General features: G+C 36.5%; 1 protein-coding gene across 4 annotated transcripts in view; it reads right to left on the reverse strand.

Moving 5' to 3' along the window:
* The window catches only part of AFF4 (ALF transcription elongation factor 4), a 93,188-nt gene that overhangs the window by 46,498 nt on the left and 28,636 nt on the right, over window positions 1–18,054 (reverse strand). Inside the window, exons 2-6 of one of the 4 annotated variants that reach the window (XM_025433162.3) lie at window positions 14,415–14,506; window positions 13,819–13,945; window positions 10,172–10,966; window positions 7,966–8,010; window positions 4,358–4,444 (exon numbers count right to left, since the gene is read on the reverse strand). In XM_025433162.3, the coding sequence (XP_025288947.1) occupies window positions 4,358–4,444; window positions 7,966–8,010; window positions 10,172–10,966; window positions 13,819–13,941 (1,050 nt within the window). In that variant the 5' untranslated portion in view covers window positions 13,942–13,945; window positions 14,415–14,506. The remainder of the gene's footprint in view (window positions 1–4,357; window positions 4,445–7,965; window positions 8,011–10,171; window positions 10,967–13,818; window positions 13,946–14,414; window positions 14,507–18,054) is intronic. The other 3 variants (XM_025433164.3, XM_025433163.3, XM_049116065.1) reach the window with 3 other exon arrangements.

Genomic DNA, 18,054 nt, shown 5'->3' on the forward strand with positions numbered 1-18,054 from the left:
AACCCTACAATATAAAAAAAACTCCACAAAAAAAAACCCCTACAATATCAATTACTACATTAAAAAGAAATGGTTTAAACACTCCAAGATTAAATGCTAGAGATTGGCAAACTGCAAAACCAAGACCCAACAATGCTGCCTATAAGAAACTCACTTTAAATATAAAGCCACCAATAGATTAAAAATAAAAAGAATAGAAAACGTTAAATTGTGTTAACAGTAAATTAAAAGAAACCTGGAGTGACTATATGAAGATCAAAATTCTAAAGTAGATTTTAGAATATGCATAATATCAGATATAAAGATGGACATCTCATAATGAAAAAAGGGGATCAATTTATCAGAAAGAAAGCATAATCCTGAAAGTGTACATACCTAATAACAAAACGTCAAAATACATGAATCCCAAATGGCCAAAACTGAGAAAGGAAAACAGAAGAACCCACAAATAGAGGTGCAGATGTCAACACTCTCATTATTTGATAGGACAAACAGAAAGACAGTAAAAAATGTAGACAACTAATTACTCTCAACCAACTTGATCTGATAGACACAGAACATATTCTATCTAGCATACATAAAATACTCACCAAGAAACTTGATTGTGTACTGGCCGTAAAACATTAAAGTACATTTTTAAAAACTGAAATTATACTGTTTACATTCTCTAACAAGAATACAAATAAATCAGAATCAGTAATAAAACAGTATGTGGAAAATCCTCAAATATTTGAAAATGTAACCACATGCTTCTAAATAACCCATGGATCAAGGAGGAAGTCACACAGGAAATAAATAGGACATACTAAATGGTAATAAGAACACAATATATCACAATCTTGTGAGATACATCTAAAGTAGGGCTCAGAGGCAAACTGATAGTTTTAAATACAGAAAACGAGAAATGTTTATGATTAATGACCTACACTTCCATCTGAAGAAGTTAAAAGAAAGTAATGAAACTCACAATAAGCTGAAAGAAAGCAACTGCAATAAAGGAAAAACCAAAGAAATAGTTGAAAAAACTAAAAGATGGTTCTTGGAAATGATCAATAAAAGCAACAAACCTCTAGCTAGACTAATCAAGGAAAATGAAAAAAGAGAAAATACAAATCCCTGATTATCAGGGAGAAAATGACTTTACTAGAGATCCTACACAGATATTAAAAGAATAACTTTATATTATAAATAACTTTGTCAATAAATTTGACTACTTAGATGAAATGAAAAATTACAAGACTAACACAAGGAAAAGAAAATCTGAATAGCTCCATGTCTAAGGAAAAATCTGAACTTATAATTGAATACCTTCTAATAAGGAACACGATGGGCCCAGAAGGCATCACTGTTGGAAGTATATTAAAATGTTCAAGGAAGGATGAAAACTAATTCCACAAACCGTACAGAAAACAGAGATGAAGAGAACATTTCTGTGCTCCTTTTAAAGAGCTACAGCTACCCTGATACCAGAACCAAAGATATTAAAGAAAACCAGAAACAAAATCTCCTACTCCTGCCACCACCACCACACAAACACACATACACACACACAGGCATACGATCTGAACTGATACTCAAAAAGAATGGTCAATAAGGTCATAAGAAGAGGTTCAACATAATTAGTTGTCAGGGAACTACAAACTGAAACCAGGATGAGTCACCTTTACATGTCCAGGAAAATGGCTAAAACTAAAAAGACAATACCAAAAGTAGAAAAGGATATAGAATAAATCAAATACTGCTGAGGGATGTGAGTGGAGTGAGGCAGGAGCATGACACAACTGCTTTGAAAAATAGTTTTTACTGTAGTATAAATTTAACATGAATTCAATATATGACTCAGCAATTCTACTTTTTACCATATAACCCAATATTTATCCTTGAAAAAAGAAAACTTAAGTCTACACAAAGGCTTGTTTTATAGTCTATTCTTAATAGCCCAAATCTGGAAAAAACCCAAATGTTCATCAACAGGTCATAGATACACAAATTCTGATATTTTCATACAACACAAATAAAAAGAAAACTCAAGAGTAAAAACGAACAAATTACTGATACATTCATAATCATGGAAGAATTCCAAAAGTATATGCTGAGCAAAAGAATGAAAACATATATACAATAGGAGTACATATGGTATGGATTCCATTTATATGAAATTCTAGAAAAAGTACAACTTCTCTAGACATAAAACAGGTCAGTAACTGAGGGGCCAATGATGGGGGTGAGAGGTAGAATGCAAAGAAACATGAGGGGACTTTTGGCAGTGATGGAAATATTCTAATTCTTGATTAGGATGGTGGTTACACAGGTGCATATACTTACACACCTGTACATTAAATACATGTGCATTTTTTAGGCACCCATAAGGTTGATTTAAAAAGTAAAAGAATGTGATGGCACACATAGAGGCAGAAAGTTACATGTCTCCCTTACATTATACACAAAAATAAATTGGGCTAAAGATAAACATAGAAAACAAAATTACAATTACATTAAAATAAAAAATAAAAGGGTATGCTTATGATCCTGGGGAAGGAAAAACCTTCTTTAACAAGACATTATAAAAAGTAAAAGCTTCACAGGGATCCCTGGGTGGCGCAGCGGTTTGGCGCCTGCCTTTGGCCCAGGGCGCGATCCTGGAGACCCAGGATCGAATCCCACGTCGGGCCCCGGTGCATGGAGCCTGCTTCTCCCTCTGCCTGTGTCTCTGCCTCTCTCTCTCTCTCTCTCTCTCTCTGTGACTATCATAAATAAATAAAAATTAAAAAAAAAAAAAAAGTAAAAGCTTCACAGAAGAGAATGATCTACTTATTTATCAAAATTAAAACCTTCCAGGGATCCCTGGGTGGCGCAGCGGTTTGGCGCCTGCCTTTGGCCCAGGGCGCGATCCTGGAGACCCGGGATCGAATCCCACATCGGGCTCCCGGTGCATGGAGCCTGCTTCTCCCTCTGCCTGTGTCTCTGCCTCTGTCTCTCTCTCTGTAACTATCATAAATAAATAAAAATTTAAAAAAAAAAAATCTTAAAAAAACAAAAACAAAAAAAAAAAACAAAATTAAAACCTTCCAGACCATAATACTTAAAAGGCCTCTAATTTGGGAGATGTATTTGTAGCAGCACACAGAAGAAAATATTAGAATCCACAATTCAAACACAAAAACAAATCCTCCGGAAACTCTTTAGGTGAAGGATGCAACCCCAAGGCTGAAGAAACAGGTAAATTTACTCACACAGATGACAAATGTGTAAAGATGATGAACCTTGCTAGCAATCTAGGAAATGAAATGCCATTCTGCACTCAAAAGATTAGTGCTTAGAGTAATAAACGGTGGTGTGCATGTGAGGAATAAGAGGGAATACAAATGGGGAGTGGTGACTGGTACAACTGATACAGAGGAAATTTGAGAATATATATTAAGTATATAGTCTCAATACTCAACAATTCTACTTCTTACTTTACCCAAAAGAAACTCATATGCACACAAGAAGGCATCAAAAAGATACCCACAAAAGCAATGTTTACAGAAATGAAACTTGACAACCTAAATACCAAAGGAAAATAATAGAACTAAGATACACTTATACTATGGATGTAAATAAAGAAGTGAAATACCTCTATATGTAATCTAAGATCTTTTTATAATAAAGACACAATAACATGGAATGGTCTCTAAGACCTGTTGCTGATTAAAAAACCAGAACAAAAGATCTGGGCAGAAACAAAGTCAATGAGAGAGTGCTTACATACAATGATCACATGCGTATGTCTGCAAATCCATGTGAAAAGACTTGCAAAGGTATGCGTGGAAGTTGCTCTGGTAAGATGGAGGAGGCAACACTGGGGAAGGCTATTATTAGGAGTTCTGGTCAAACTCCCACAAGGAGAATATATTCTTGCATGATCCGTGTAAATATAAATTAATGTTAAAGAAAAACACATCTTCTAATTGCAGTCACACTTGGAATTGTTGTTTGTGGAACCTCTTTCCACAGCACATTAGTATGGTTGTTACGTCCAATGGAAAAGGGGTCCTCAGACAAAAGTTTGAGAAGCCCTTACCACCTGCAGCCTAGAACATTGTAACAGGTTGCAATAAACCCCGATGCCTTTTAATTCTCTTCCCAATTGCCTTCAAAGCTTTTTCAAGAACCTCTTAATCCAAGTCACTCTTGATTCCATTATCTTGTTTTATTTTCTTCACAGCAATTACCACTATTTGAACTTATGTATTTATTCACTTATTGTCTGTCTCCCACTAGAATGGAAATGGCAAGACAATTTTGAATTTATATGATTTCAGTCAAGCCATTTAGAGTTTTCTAACAGTACCAAAGACACATGTTATTTACTTACCTTAGTTGGAAAAGGAAATTTGGAAGGTTCTGTTTTGCATGGTGTATGAATAGCCGTTAGAGGGGGAGGCCATGAATGCGTCATCTCCTGAAACGTAATTATTACAGTTTGTTTTCAACCAGTTCAAGGATAAAAATTACATAGCTAAAAACCAGATTTTTATTATAAATGCTGGTTTCATGATAGCTCCTCCAAAAGTATACATATTTAATCAATAAATATTAATTAAGCACAATTGTGTGCAAGGTACTATGGGGTAGGAAGTAGTCAGATAAATAATATACCCTCCCTGGCTTCAAGCTTAGAGTTAAGATGATGAAACCTGTGAATTGTCACAGAAATCAGCCTGTAATCAAATACAAGGTGCACAGTATAATGCTACTGAGGAAGAGCGTGCTGTGAGAACAGGAGGAGGGGATAGTGATAAGAAAAGGAGCTAACATTTTTTGTGGACCTTTAATGGGCCAGATACCGTTTTGCATGTCTGTTACTCATTTAGCTCCCACAATGATATTAGGAGGTAGAGACCATCATTATCCTAACTCTATGTGTGATGAAACTGAAGCACAGAAGTTATTTATTAAAGATCACATATTTGTGGACACAAATGGACACAAAATTTCATCCTAGGAAGTCTGGCTGCAGAGCCCATTCGCAAGTTTTGGTCAGGTGGAGGAAACCAGAAGAGAGAGATTAAAAACACATGAGAAGGAAGACAGACAAGCAAGGTCTTAAGTATGATTTCATTCAACACTTTGTTTAATCACATGCCAACTATGTTCAAGTGGAGATCTGGATAAGATCACAATATATATGTTAGAGGAGCAAAGAGAAACATCAGATCTAGAATAAGGAGGGAGGGTTTTATTTCTGTCATGTGGTTCAAAGTGAGCCATTAGGAAGACTAAGAAAATACAATAAATTAAAGGTTGTTTAACTTTAGGAATTTACCCTGTGGTTATACCCACCCAGTTATGTAAAGATACATGTTCAAGGGGCCTACACTTAAAAAATGGAAACAACCTAAATATCCATAGCACAGATTAAATAAATTACCAGAAAGCCATACAATGGAACACCAAGCAGATAGTAAAATAAGGGACTTAACTACTGATGTGAAACGATGTCCTCAAAATACTATTAATTGATAGTCCATGTCCTAGTAAATGTTTAAATATGAAAAAATATATATGAAAAAAATCTCTGGTTACCTTTGGGCAACAGAACAACAGAAGGGGAAAGAGACATGGGCACTTGATACAATCTCTACTACTGGAATCTCATAAAACAGTAATTGCGCTTTCTCTTCTTACAATGCTTTATTTTTTTAATAGCATTTCATTTTCTGAAATATTGCATAATTATTTCCAATATGCAGCAAGAACGTCAGCTCAAAGGTGCAACACTATCATTATCAGTACTGTATCCAAAGAGCTTGATACATGGCAGGTGCTTCCTTATTAGAAAGCTGCAAATTAACCTTTTTTGTTCTTACAATAAACATATGTCATTTTTAGATTAAAAGTTTTTTCTTTAAGTTCATTATGGAGTTCCTAGAAACAGTATTGATTATAAACATCAAGAAAACATGAAAGTAATTTGGGCCTGCAGTTCCTTATGTACTGCATACAGGGAAAGGAAACAAACTCAAACACTCCAGGTTTTCAGTGATGGCATTTTACACCTCAAATACCAAAGTACTTTCAAAGGAAAATCTACTTAACTCCATTAAATTAAATTAAATGACCTACTACATCCAAGGCCATGTGCCAAGCCCTGCATAAATAAAATGTAGAATAAATGGTCAGTATCATCAAAGAGATAATTAAATGCAAGAAAAAGATTCTTCCAGGTATTACAATGCTATGCGTTCCTGAGGTTTCAGAGAGAAATGATAAACAGTCCGTTACACTTTTTATATACGTGGCAACTGAGAAATGCATGCTGTATGAGATTCAAAAGAAAGAGTTACTATTGTGATCTGATGGTCTGACACAGGGGAAAGAAGGATTTCACTGGAATTCTAAGAAAAAACAGAATCTGTATATGAAGACAAAGGAGAAACCTATTTCACTTAAATTTACTTTAAAAAGGTAAAAGGGAAAGAAAGTGTGTGACAATTTGACAAAAGTGGTGAATCAACAGCAAGAGAGGCTGGAATCAATCTGTGAAAGGTCTACAAAGTTCTATGAGGCTTACAGAATCACTGAAATTTCTAAGGTGGAGATTAACTTAGGAACATAATGGATTAAAGGGAGAATCTGGTAGCAATGCAGAAGACAGATGAGCAAAGTGAGGACTATAACATTACAATTCTTAAAGCTCAAGGTGACAAAAATGGAAATAAAGGAATGGTATTTTCAAGGAATATTCGAAGTGTACATGCAGTTATAAGCACAGGAGGCACTACTAAGAGAAGGAAGTCTGAGAAATCTGCCTTTAGATACACTGAGTCCAAAGAAGCAAGGAGAAATGCAAAGGACACACAACTACGAAGCAAAGAAGAGACATAAACTAGAACTCAGAGGAGGCCAGGAAGGAGAGAAAGACCAAACAGTTACCTAACAGGTGAAGCCGTTAACAATGGAGGAAAATCAAGACAGAGCAGAAAGAAACTGAGAGAAAAGAACCATATTTAAAAGGTAAAAGAAGACACAAAGGTTCCCAAAAGGCAGAGAATGAGAGACAAGAAAGGTAGATGGAAATAAAAACAATAAATAAAGCATAACAACAAGCAACGAAGGAAGAATGAGGTTTCCAGAAGGAAAAACTAAAAATTCGATGAAATAGCAGAAAGAGCAAAGAACTCAAATAAGCCACCACTGAAGGGGAAGATCAGGACCTTACAGAAACAGCTTCAGCAGAATGACAGAGGTAAATGAGACTGTGCTGGGCTGAAGAAAGGAAGGAGGGAATAAAGTGCATAAGTAGCAACAAAAGTAGTCTTTCATAAGTATCCACAGTGAAATGCAGATATACACACAAAAAACTCAGGAGCTTATGTAAAAACACAAGTAATGTATGACTGACAGTTTTTCACTGCTGAGCCAAAAGCAGTCACTGCCACTGATTAACCCACTGGACTTTTCTCTTTTTCCAACAGACAACTTTTTCTTCTCCCAAAAGAGGAATGCACATTTCGGTCATGTATCAATTTTAAAAATATTCCATCCAACACTCAAAATGAGCAGTATTCAGAGGAGGTCTTTCATTGTAGGAGTTGACCAGTGTGTACAGATGAATTACAAAGCAAGCTATTTTCAGTGAAATAATTGGACTGGTAATTTACTGATAAGCCTTAGAAAGTATTGTTGTATTTGGTTTCTTTCTCTTTTCAAGGCAAACTATTATGACTGGAACTTGTTTCACTTAAAAATGAAAAACAAACAAAACCAGTTCTTTGAGGGCAGAGAGTACATAAACCAAATGACTCAGAAACTAAGTATGAAAGTAAGCACAGCAGCATTATTTTTCATAGATGTAATATGGTTTCACATGTAAGCAATCTGCTGCCCTAGAACCTTTGTGAAATATCAGGGAAAAGAGGACAAGAATATAGTAGAGTATCATAAACAAAAAAGACCTAAAGTATTATAACAACAACTTACTTTAAGAATTTCATCCACACAGCTTACGTCACCAGAAGCAGATGCCTTAAAAGGAAAAGAAATACACGTTAGACTTAGAGTCATTTATTATTTAGATTTTTATCATTTCTTGCACAATTTCAGCAACATTGTTAGAAAACGAATTAAATTTAAAGACATATTTATGATCCCACAACTCTAAATCACAACACTAATTAGAATCTTTCAACAAATTTCTTTAAATACAAATTTTTCAAGCTCTAAAAAGATTTAATCAACAAATATACAGGATTTGAAGAACTTTGTATTTTCCAAAATTTTTGAAAAATTTTATCTTTCCTTTTTTTTAAAATTTTATCTTTCTTATATTTAGATTAGAAATAAATTTTTAAATGTCATTTTGCAGGTGAGCAATTTGTCAAAAATTCGAGTTTATGTACAAAATATACCATGATACTGAAAAACATCATTTCACATAAACTAACAATCAGAATAAAACCATTATTATTGAAAGAACACTTGTCTGGAACATGATGGACATTTTACACTACTTTTCTAAAATCACAGAAAAGTTGTTTATTCTAAAGCACAATCAGGAATTAAAGAGCTAGAGTTTGAACATAAGTCTACCTCCAACAATCACACTGTTTGAAAAAAGTACAAATAACTACACTTCACTGTTTTCTTGAGAGAAATAATTAGATGACAACTGCCATGAACATGAGTTTCTCAAGGCCACTAGAAAAATGTTTAAATGTTCTCAAAATAGCATTTTACCTATCCTTGATCCCTTCTGCCACTGTTTTAAAAGCTATGAACTGGGGCACCTGGGTGGCTCAGTTGGTTGAGTGCCTGCCTTCCACTTAGGTCATGATCCCAGAGTTCTGGGATTGAGCCCTACATCGGGCTCCTTGCTTTGCGGGGAGCCTATTTCTCTCTCTCCATCTACCTGCTGTTCCCCCTGCTTGTGTGTGCACTCTCTCTCTGTCAAATAAGTCAATAAAATAAAATAAAATAAAAAAAGCTATGAACTATGATTATCAGTTATAGACACCACTTTTAAGACTTACGTTAAAAGATAAAACTTCAACTATTTCACAGTCAATCCTCAATTTCTTTGGTTATTCTGATGCTTTGGTATGCAGTTATAAATACTGTAAATTTCAAACCACCACTATGAATCTAGAGCAGCTGTCTCAAACCCTTAAGTGTAACCAGAGAAAAAGATCATGGCATTGAAAATTATCAATATTACCATTTTGATGGATGCCCCCTCCCAAAATCCCAATATTCCCTACAATGATCCACGGCCCACATCACGCTCATAATTATCCCAATGAGAATACAGAAGATAACTTTTTTAAACAAAAGAAGTCAAGATGGGGCAGCCTGGTGGCGCAGTGGTTTAGCGCCGCCTGCAGCCCGGGGTGTGATCCTGGAGACCAGGGATCGAGTCCCGCATCGGGCTTCCTGCATGGAGCCTGCTTCTCTCTCTGCCTGTGTCTCTGCCTCTCTCTAGCTCTCTCTGAATGAATAAATAAATAAATCTTTAAAAAAAAAAAAAAAAAGAAGTCAAGATGTATTCTTTTGTATAATCAAAAGGAGGAAATTTAAAGTATTGATTTCAGGGCAGCCCCGGTGGCGCAGCGGTTTAGCGCCGCCTGCGGCCCAGGGCGTGATCCTGGAGACCCTGGATCGAGTCCCACGTCAGGCTCTCTGCATGGAGCCTGCTTCTCCTTCTGCCTGTGTCTCTGCCTCTCTATGAATAAATAAAATCTTTAAAAAAAAATAAAATAAAGTTTTGATTTCAAAGATAATACTTTTATTCGATAACTGATTATCATGTGAATATTTCAAAACAGTGAGTGACATTTCTTCTATTGTCCAATAGGGGAAGCTAACTGGTCTACCGATCCACTTGGGAGTCAATCCACAAGTCTTTTTTTTAAACTTATATATATCTTATTATTTAAACAGAGACACAGTTCAAGTTCAAATATAATTTCATAGTCAACTGCTTCACAGAGTCATAATATTAAAGGCTCCAGGGGCACCTGGGAGGCACAGTTGATCAAGCGTTCAACTCTTGATTTTAGCTCAGGTCCAGATCTCGAGGTGATGGGAGTCTGCTGGAGGTTCTCTTTCCTTCTCTCTCTCCCTCTCTCCTTCTCTAAAACAAATGTATAAATTAAAAAAGCAAACAAAAAATTCTAAATGTGAGACTTACGTCCAAAGGTTGGGAAGGTATTTTCAGCTTGGTGAGATGTGCTTTGCTACTGGGCTTCAGTTCAGTCATGCTGTTGCCATGGGATTGGCTGCTGTAGGGCTCAGAGGACAGCTTTGGTTCCATGGACTCCTGTCCATCCATGGGCCGCACATAGGCAGTGGGTTTCTGTAACATTGAACTGGACTTTGACATCAATGAAGGTGGGAAAGACTGATTTGAGTGCTGCCCACTTGAAAAAGGTACACGGGAAGGAGAATCCCAGTTTGCATCAGGGTCCCGAGGTGATTTCGAACGCTGATGTTCCTTGCTATGGTGATCATTCCCATGAGACCTGGAATGACTAGAGCTCAATGAAGAAACAGCCTGGGGTTTTCCAGGGCTGGAAGAGCGTGATTTGGAGTGTTCTGATCCATGCTGGCTTTTTTTCCGACTACTGCTTCCGCTACTGCTGTATGAGTCACGGTCATGCCTCTGGCCACTACTATTAGTGCCACCACTGCCACCTGCACTGGTCCGCTGGCTACTGTGTCCACTCTGCAAGCCTGAAGACCGTTTCTGAGACTGAGAAGTACTGGGTGCAGGTCCTACTGGAGTCCATTTGCTACTCTGATGAGAGGTCCCATGTCTCTGTTCAAAGAAATTTGGGTTAGATTTTTCATCTGCTGTTGGTGGTACTGTGGGCTTGGGAATTGCAACAAGCTTTGGTATAGATCTGTCTCCTATGAAATCCTTCATTTCATCGTAGTTTCCAAGCATACTCTGAATACGACTTGATAGCTTATCTTCTTTGCTAGTCTACAAAAAAATTGTAAAGTAAAACAATATAATTAGCATAAATGGAAATAATGCTTCTAAACAGACTTTCCTAACTTCAAATTCAAGGAGGCTTTTCAACAGGAGGCCTCATCTTCTATCTTAAGGTTAACATCTCAAAAGCAAATTCCAAATACCTAATTTTTATAGTGAAAAAAATGCAGTGAAAGTGAAAAACATTCATGCATAGACACAAATATTCTATAGGACACTGAGAAGTATGTACAAGATTCCAAGAGGGGAAAAAATTTCACCAATAAATATACTGAACAGTAATAAAAATCTTTTGAAGAGCAGAGAAGTAATATGCCCTTATGTAGTTAAGTTCTAGGTGAGATTAGCCAACTCTTCATTATTCTGGCCATCTAGGAAAACATTATATTCCTAGAGTTCAATGATATAATTAAAAGGAGAAATGAAATTTTAATTCCTTCTGTTACTATGACCAACTACGTTAATAAAAGTCAATCACAAATTAAGAATGGAAAATCCGGGATCCCTGGGTGGCACAGCGGTTTAGCGCCTGCCTTTGGGCCCAGGGCACGATCCTGGAGACCCAGGATCGAATCCCACGTCGGGCTCCCGGTACATGGAGCCTGCTTCTCCCTCTGCCTATGTCTCTGCCTCTCTCTCTCTCTCTCTGTGTGACTATCATAAATAAATAAAAATTTTTAAAAAAAGGATGGAAAATCCATTGATAAAGTTTCAAATATTAACTCTATTAATTCTGACCAAGAAACACTCCAAGTTTTGAAGTCAATGGTAGAGACTTGAAGTTTTAAAAATCAGTCTTGGATAATAAAAAACAGTCCAAAATATCTACAAGCTTAAGAACTCTTTCACATTCATAAACATGAAAGACACTAAGCTTACTGATTGCATTAAAGAGGAAATCAAGACAGAACTACAATTTATTTTGAGGTTGGCATGAATTGATAATGACTTTAGATTATTTGAAAAATCAGTCTGACCTCTATTAAACAAGAGAGGAAAATACATAGCAATTTGTAGATAACATCAAGATCAGGAATCAAGAGCAGCCCGGGTGTCTCATCGGTTTAGCGCTGCCTTTAGCCCAGAGCGTGATCCTGGAGACCCGGGATAGAGTCCCATATCAGGCACCCTACCTGGAGCCTGCTTCTCCCTCTGCCTGTGTCTCTACCTGTCTCTCTCTCATTCTCTCTCTCTCTCATGAATAAATAAATAAAATCTTAAAAAAAAAAAAAGATCAGGAATCTAATTGATTACAATGTAATAACAAAATAAATGGTAGTATGATTCAAAGATTCTGGACCAAGTTCCTGTTTTGTATTTTTTTTTTTAAATTGCCTTTACTTCCTAATCCCAAACCCTAGGTTTTATGTTACACTCATATAAATGATGTCAGTGGGGATCCCTGGGTGGCGCAGCGGTTTGGCGCCTGCCTTTGGCCCAGGGCACGATCCTGGAGACCCGGGATCAAATCCCACGTTGGGCTCCCAGTGCATGGAGCCTGCTTCTCCCTCTGCCTATGTCTCTGCCTCTCTCTCTCTCTCTATCATAAATAAATTTTAAAAAAAATTTTAAAAAAAATAAAAATAAAAATAAATGATGTCAGTGTAACTGCCTTTAAATGAAAATCCTTAAAAACTCTAAAAAAATGGCTTTTATAGATCTCATAAATGGCTTCTACAAACACCAAATGTTATAAGGTCTAACACTCTCAGTCTCACACTGTAAACCAAAAATGGTCATTACTGCTGCAATACCATTATACACAGTATAAGCTTTTAAAATGTTAAAGGTAGATCAAATGAAATCCAAAGCCAAATCAAATATTAGAGACATTTGTGGCCACATCAGAGTCATGAGAAGTGATGATACCATTCAGTGTTTTATGTGATCTCAAATCAAGTACAACGATAAGTTATAAAAATAGTAACTGGTTCACTTCATTGAACATCTGACAACAAGCTCTTAATCTAAAATGGATATGGTTCATTAAGCACATTAAAAAAAGCCATAAATTTAGTATATAACAGAAAAAGGAACCAGACTGATACTGAAGACACATTTATTCAAACACAGTAGCAGTTGCTGATACTTAATAAACTAAGTAAGCAGGGGCAGCCCTGGTGGTGCAGCGGTTTAGCGCCGCCTGGAGCCCAGGGCGTGATCCTGGAGACCCTGGATTGAGTGCCACATCAGGCTCTCTGTATGATGCCTGCTTCTCCCTCTGCCTGTGTCTCTGCCTCTCTCTCTGTCTCTATGAATAAATAAATAAAATCTTTAAAAAAAAAAATAAAAAAAAAACCTAAGTAAGCAAATGGCAAGAAATAAGTGAGAAACAAAAGAATCTGACATATTTGTCTTTAATGTTATACGCAAAAGAACCTAGGAAATAGCAGATGATACACACCAATCTTCAAAATTTTAATTTAATTCAGAAAGGTGAAATGCCTGGGATGCAGAGATTATTGTCTGAGCTAATCTGGACCACATTTTCAAGAATACTAGATAGCAGCAGGGGGAGGGGTGGAGGTTTGGGTTTGAGGCCAACTTCAGTATGCTAACAATACTCAGTTTCCTAATCTGGGTACTGATTATATAAGGTTGTTCATATTGTGAAAATTCTTTCAGCTAAAACACTGGTTTTGTGTACCTTTCTGTATGTATGTTATACTTCAATGACAAGTTTACCCCCCAAAAGTACATTCTTACTTAGAGGAAAAGAAAAATGTTAAATGGCATATATGATAGGAACTCTTTTCTACTATAAAAATCAAGTTTAAACACTTAAAAAAGCAAAAATGTCACACTGTTAAGGGAAAAAAACTATTCACAGGACGACTTACAACTTTGTATGGCTCAGCAAAGAGAGGAGAGCTAGGTGGGAAGGCGTCTTCGCCCTGCTGAATTTCCTGATTCCGCCTTTCCCGTTCTTTCATACGCAGCACATTTCGGTCTTCACGGTTCATGTTGCTAAGAAGAGAAACACAATTTTTGTATCACAAAAAGGATAGGAAAAATTAAATGTTCTGTACTCATTTTGTGAGTTTAATGTTTCATTCGAGAGTCCCTTTCGACTTCCAAGTAGTAACAGGCCTAGTGCTGAAGCTGGGTATTGGTAATTATTTTATCAACTAATATCAATAGTGTCTTGCACAACTATAGAGACAGGAAACACTAGCCCAGAGTATTAGGATCCACCCCATTGAAACACTTAACCTTAGCAATTTCTAAAGTAGTCAAGCTAACTAAAAGTCAGTTAAAACTTATACATTCAGACAGATGTAGTTAAACCCAAATCCTTAATATTTCCTATAAGCCTTTCACGGCTTCCTCTTCAGAAATCTAACTATTCTTTGCCATTAGAGGCACACAAACCCACTCCCGCCTACCACTCCCTCCCCCCCAGGGGTCCAGTGCTTTTTCTCTACTTTGCATCTACCTTATCTTGATTTCTTTTTGTCCCAAACACAGCTTCCTTGGTGTCCATCCTTATGGCAGTTTGACCTCAGCTTTGCTGTTGCTCTAGATTCCCTAAAAAACGACATTTCTGCTCTAAATACATTAATATTTCAATTAATACCTCAATAAATGGCAAAACTGAGGCTTTCAGTAATAGAATCTAAAATTAACTTGGGTTAGTAATAGTAGTCAAAATTGTACTGAAAAAGAAAGTCTTTTGGGGTGGAGGGGAAAATGAGGGTGTCATTTCTATGAACATTATAGCATGTTGTATTTGTACTAAGAACAAACCAAAGAAGATAGTTTATTTATAGTAGCAGGGACTTATGGTTAGATAATAAAAAAGTTGTCAAACCCTGGGATGAGGGATTACCAGGGACTCTGCAACATTCTTCCTTGGAAATAGAGTAAATCATCTGTCTTGGTTTTGTTTAAAGGGGGGCATAGGGGAAACTCCTGCTGGAGACCAAAGGGGAAAAACCAGGTTATACTTGTAGAGCATTTCTAGCCTTATGATTCATGAATCAAATCTATCCAGAAAATTAATGTAAATCAAGATTGGAAAGAAACTGTAATTTTACAATCAGAATCGGACAGCAGGGGTGCCTGGGTGGTGCAGTCAGGTGAGCATCTGCCTTCAGTTCAGGTGTTGATCTCGGGGTACTGGGATTGAGGCCAACGTTGGGCTCCCAGCTCAGTGGGGAGTCTGCTTCTCTCTCTCCCTCTGCTCCTCCTCCCTCCCCTTCACCCTGTTTGTGAACTCTCTCTCTCTTTCTCAAATAAATAAAATTTTAAAACAAACAAGAGAATGGACAGTAAAACCAATATACTCGGAGATTTTTATATGGTAAGAACAGTGCAAGTAAACATTCAAAAATAAAAATCTGGGCAGCCCTGGTGGCTCAGCGGTTTAGCGCTGCCTTCAGCTGAGGGTGTGATCCAGGAGACCTGGGATCAAGTCCCACGCAGGCTCCCTGCATGGAGCCTGCTTCTCCCTCTGCCTGTGTCTCTGCCTCTCTCTCTCTCTGTGTCTCTCATGAATAAATAAAATCTTTAAAAAATAAAAATAAAAAAATAAACATCTATCAAAGCAATCTAATATTTAAAAAATATTCTAAGTACTCTAAATGTATATTCAGGTTTTTCAATTTGTCTGTATTCTAAAATAAATTTAGACAAGAATATAAGCTATTTTGAGGTACTGAAATAGTATGTGCTTTCTTTGGCCTCCCTGGTACAGAACACTATACAGAATCACTAAAATTATTTGATTCTTTTGGGGTACCTGGGAGGCTCAATCTGTTGAGCATCCTAGCTCAGGTCATGATCTTGGGGTTGTGAAATCGGTCCCATATCTGCTTGGGATTCTCTCTTTGCCCCTCTCATCCATCCCCAACCCCACTTCCTCTCTCACTAAAATAAATCTTTTAAAGTATTTTATTCTTTCTTAAGATTTTATTTATTTGACAGAAAGAGAGCGAGAGAGCACAAGTAGGGGGAGCAGAAGAGGAAGAGGGAGAAGCAGAGTCCCGCTGAGCAGGGAACCTGACTGGGGGCTCAATCCCAGGACCCAGGGATCATGACCTTTAACCAACTGAGCCACCCAGGCATCCCTGATTCTTTCTTTAATAAATACTAGAAAACATCTACATTTTGGTATTCAAAGAGTAAAACCAAAGAACATATATATTATAATACACTTGAACCAACTAATAACTGTGTATCACTAACAATCAGGTTTCAGATAGACCTCTACAGCTATGGTGCTACTGCATATGAGGTTATTCGTATCCTAAGAGTCTAAAGAGTATGCTAAATATTAATTTCCTTGTATTTCCTAAATTCAATTCCTGAAAAAGAAATGCCTATAATTTAATTAAACCACTAAAATACTCATGCAAGAACACTTGTACATTTATTGTAGGAACAGATATGATTCCCACAATAAAATTCCTCCTACAATTCATAGTGTTTTCTTTTCTTAAGCAATGTAAGTCATCTGACTGAATATTTCATTCTAAAAAGACTGCCAAGAAGCAGAACAAAATTAAATGACTGTTTATAATAACTAATATCCTAGGTATAGCTCTTGTTCTCTAATTTCTTTCTGATGTGCCTTATTTTCACATCTAATTTATCAGATCCGCATTTTTCTCTTGTGTCTTTAAACATGAGTATTTCTGCCTAGGATAAAGTTTCACACAAAGTAATAATTCCAGTAATCAAGTGATCAAACCTGAGTTCCCCTAAAATTAAAATTTAAATGAGTCAATTTGAAGTACACCTGTGTTGTATGGACAAACCTGTTTTACAGCATGTACACCTCAGGACATTTGCAACTACTACACTGAAAAAGGATTCCATTAAAATTAGCTAACTGCCTCATCAAAACAAAATCTGTGGGACCACCAGACAAAATAATTTTTAAAAGAATATTAGCAAATAGAAAAGAGAGTTCTCCATCTAAATTTTTTTAATTACTTAAGGTAAACGGTTTTAAGTACCCATGAAGTACTTAAGCTGATACATTTATTACAAATAATATTCTATGGTGTAGCAATTGCATTGCTACAAGAGGAAGCAAATGAGTAAATATACTGAAATTTTTGGGGATCCAGGCATGTTACTGTGAGAGAAGAGGGGTACAAATATACAAAAGAATAAAGAGAAAAGAACTTTTGGGCATTGGGAACCAGAAGTAGCACTATGAACACATGCTTATATTTTTAAAAATATATCTATCGATCTATCTACTTCCAGAAAGACAGATACAATCTCCATCTCTGTATACTGAAATTCTAGGAGCAGCGACATACCAGAAAAAAGAAGCACCCTAAGCATGCAAATTCTGATTTCTATTATCATTTCCTACTAAAGTGAAATAAACTTCTTGGACAAATAGTTCATTCGAAGACTGCAGTAGAGGAAGTACAAAAAGACCTTAAAACATCTTGTTTTAACAGCAAGAAAATGTATAAAAACAGATGGAGATAGCAAAAGGGCACAGGAACCAGCCTGAAGGTGCTCTCACTGGTCAGATTTAGAAACACACGCATCAAAATAAAGACAAGAATGGAATATAACCAAATGAGTAAAAAAAGGCTCCCCGAGGGGTTCCTAGCTAGCTCAGTCAGTAGAGTGTGGCTACTCTTGCTCTTGGGGTTGAGTTCAAATCCCATGCAAGTGTGGAGCCTAGTTAATACACACACACACACACACACACACACACACAAATACACACAAATATTTGAGTCCACAGTAAAAATAAAATGAAGAGAGATAAAGCAGGGAGCAAAAGGCCTTCTTTGTAGAAGAATGTCAACTAATAAATGCAGAAGAAATAGAAGAATTAGAAAATCACTTTGTGACCACTAAGAATCATCAATGAAAAAAAAATAAAAAAAAAATAAACCAAAGCTAGAAGTATTGGGAAAAAAGTTGGGGGGAATGGAATCTTCAGTATCACCCCACAAACTTAGAAAAAAAATCTTTAAAACAGAGAAGTACAATAAACAATATCCTCAAATCAACTGATCAGACGTATCACCACCTAGGTATTCTTCCTGCTAAAAATTTAATCTGAATCCAATCAGGAATAAGCAGACAAACCTTAAGTCTGC

The sequence above is a fragment of the Canis lupus genome, chromosome 11 (genome assembly GCF_003254725.2).
Source record: "Canis lupus dingo isolate Sandy chromosome 11, ASM325472v2, whole genome shotgun sequence".
Taxonomy (NCBI): domain Eukaryota; kingdom Metazoa; phylum Chordata; class Mammalia; order Carnivora; family Canidae; genus Canis; species Canis lupus.